Below are 2,469 nucleotides of genomic sequence, written 5' to 3'. Positions count from 1 at the left end.
TATATATATATATTTCTTTAGACCTTAACACAGCAAGGTGGTCCTTTCTTGACTAATCCATTAATTTCAGGCTCGAAAGTAGGGTTGTAAACAAGCTGAGCTTGAGTGAGCTCATGTTTGGCAGTGTTTGGCTCAATTCTAAATCGGCTCGTGTTTGAAATCGCTCGTGAATAGTGTGTTGTGATCGGCTCAAAATGAATCGTTTAAATTAATTAGAAAAATTAGATGTAGGGTGTTGGATTCAAACATGCACCAATTATGTGTGAACAAACGCATAACCACATTAAACATATATATAAATATATATAATATCTTATTAGATAATTAATATATATAAATTAGTTATTTCAAGCTAAAACAAGTCGAACGCAATCCAACAAAGGGTTGCTTGTGTTCGGCTCGTTTATAATTTGAGCTTACAAAATTTGTTCGTGTTCGGCTCGCTTACTTAACAAATGATTTGAACACTAGCTACTTAACAAACCAAACACAAGTTGTTTGCAAACAACTGGCTTTTTTTGCAGCCCTATTCTAAAGGATCCCAAGATGAAAAAGTTACATCTCATACCAAATTTTGTATTTATTAATTAAATAATTTTGAAATCTCTATTTAACATCCCAAGTTAATATGGCACAACAAAATCTTGTGTAGATGATGCCCACTTTGAGGACTGCAGAAAGTGTATGGAAAACAAATACATACACTCTTATATGACTTCAGACATATCAATATATCATAAGATATCATGAAATAAGATGAAACTACCCATGGCAAGCTGTTTTTTCAAATAAAAGTCAACGAAATATGTAAATGATATATTTGAACCATGAACTTGTACATTAGGTGATAAAATAATAAATTTGATTCAGACCATATATATATATGAAATAAACCAATAAATCTGAGATTTCAGATATAGCAAGCAAGTCCATTTAGGTAGAATTGCAAAAGGATGTTTTCTTCTGGGAGCAAAACATTGAGATGCACCTAAAATTAATAGCAAACATATAAAGTGACTAATATTGCATACTTCGGATACTTAATGGGCATGACAACCGCTTCTTTAACAAGGCGTTTCGCATTCTCCAATCCCTTAATGGTTTCCCACTTAACGTCAAGATTTTCACGAATAATATCTCTGTAATTGGAAAAAACGAGCAATAAACAGCAGTGTTTAATAATATCTCAAAGACTTATTTGTTAACTAATTGAGAATAATGGCAATAGCTCAGATGCAATTGCCGAAATCGCATACCTGCACAAAGCCTCCGCTAATGACCGTGTTTCAGCAGAATCAAAAGGAGGGAGTAATGGCTTCAACCTGAAAAAGATAGCACTAAACTATATTTTTCTACTGATAAAAAATTATCCATTAGTGTCATTCCAATAAAGAAAATGAAAGAATGATGGGAACTGGCCATACATATAAAAAAATTTCATCTAGAAAATGCAAGAAACAGATGTTGTATTTGCATTTGGGTCAGCTAGAAAGCATTAAAAAAATGTATTCTTTCCTTAGCAAGATTTGTGTTTGAAAACTGGATTTAGTGAAGAGTCTGGATGGATTCAAAGCAGCCATGCAGCTTCCATCAGAACAATTTTTTTTGTCTACACTAAAAATATCAAGTGATGAAAAAGCACCTTGCTTTCAATTGGAATTTATAGAAGATTTATACCAATCAGAATAAAAGAAAACACGCTTTTCCAATCAATTCAACAAAACATAAAACAATAATATTTTAATTTAGGAACTAAAATTTTTCAAATTAGGTAAGAATCATAACCTCCTTGACAGATAATGCTTAAACTCATCATCTAAAGCCTCAATGCAGCAATCAAATCACTGCTAGCAAGCACATAACCATGTTTTTAAACTCTTTTTCTGTCTTGGTCAATCATGCAATTTCTAGTTTCGATAGATTCATCGGTTAGTCCACATTACGGGCGAATGCGGGTAAAGAAGTTAGTCCATGAAACTAATGAAACTAATATTAGGATAGGATCTTGGAATATAGGCACTCTCAATGGTAAATTAATGGAATTAGTTGATATTATGATTCATAGGAAAATTAATATCTTATGTATTCAAGAAACTAAGTGGGTTGGAGAAAAGGCTAAGGAGATTGATAATTTAGGTTTTAAACTTTGGTATTCTGGTAAGAGTCGCACTAGAAATGGTGTAGGTGTAATTATAGATAAGAGTTTGAAAGATAATGTTGTAAAAATTAATAGAGTTGGTGATAGAATTATAGCCCTTAAGATTATCATTGATACTAAGATTTTTAATATTATAAGTGTTTATGCTCCTCAAGTAGGTTTAGATACAGAGTCTAAAGATAAATTTTGGAATGACTTAGAAGACTTAATACAAATGATACCTCTTGAAGAAAGAATTTTTATTGGAAGAGATTTAAATGGACATGTCGGTAGAGTGGTAGAAGATTTCAGAAATATTCATGGTGGCTACG

At 31.9% G+C, this 2,469-nt stretch overlaps 1 protein-coding gene across 1 annotated transcript in view; it reads right to left on the bottom strand.

The window, feature by feature from the left end:
- Positions 1 to 2,469, bottom strand: part of LOC110022260 (katanin p60 ATPase-containing subunit A-like 2) — a 28,988-nt gene that overhangs the window by 12,455 nt on the left and 14,064 nt on the right. Inside the window, exons 2-3 of the mRNA XM_020721106.1 lie at positions 1,257 to 1,342; positions 1,032 to 1,139 (exon numbers count right to left, since the gene is read on the bottom strand). Of these exons, the coding sequence (XP_020576765.1) occupies positions 1,032 to 1,139; positions 1,257 to 1,342 (194 nt within the window). The remainder of the gene's footprint in view (positions 1 to 1,031; positions 1,140 to 1,256; positions 1,343 to 2,469) is intronic.

Source organism: Phalaenopsis equestris, unplaced genomic scaffold (assembly GCF_001263595.1).
Source record: "Phalaenopsis equestris unplaced genomic scaffold, ASM126359v1 Scaffold000180, whole genome shotgun sequence".
Lineage (NCBI taxonomy): Eukaryota > Viridiplantae > Streptophyta > Magnoliopsida > Asparagales > Orchidaceae > Phalaenopsis > Phalaenopsis equestris.
Note: the sequence above shows the minus strand (reverse complement) of the source record. Positions and strands in the feature narration are given on the sequence as shown.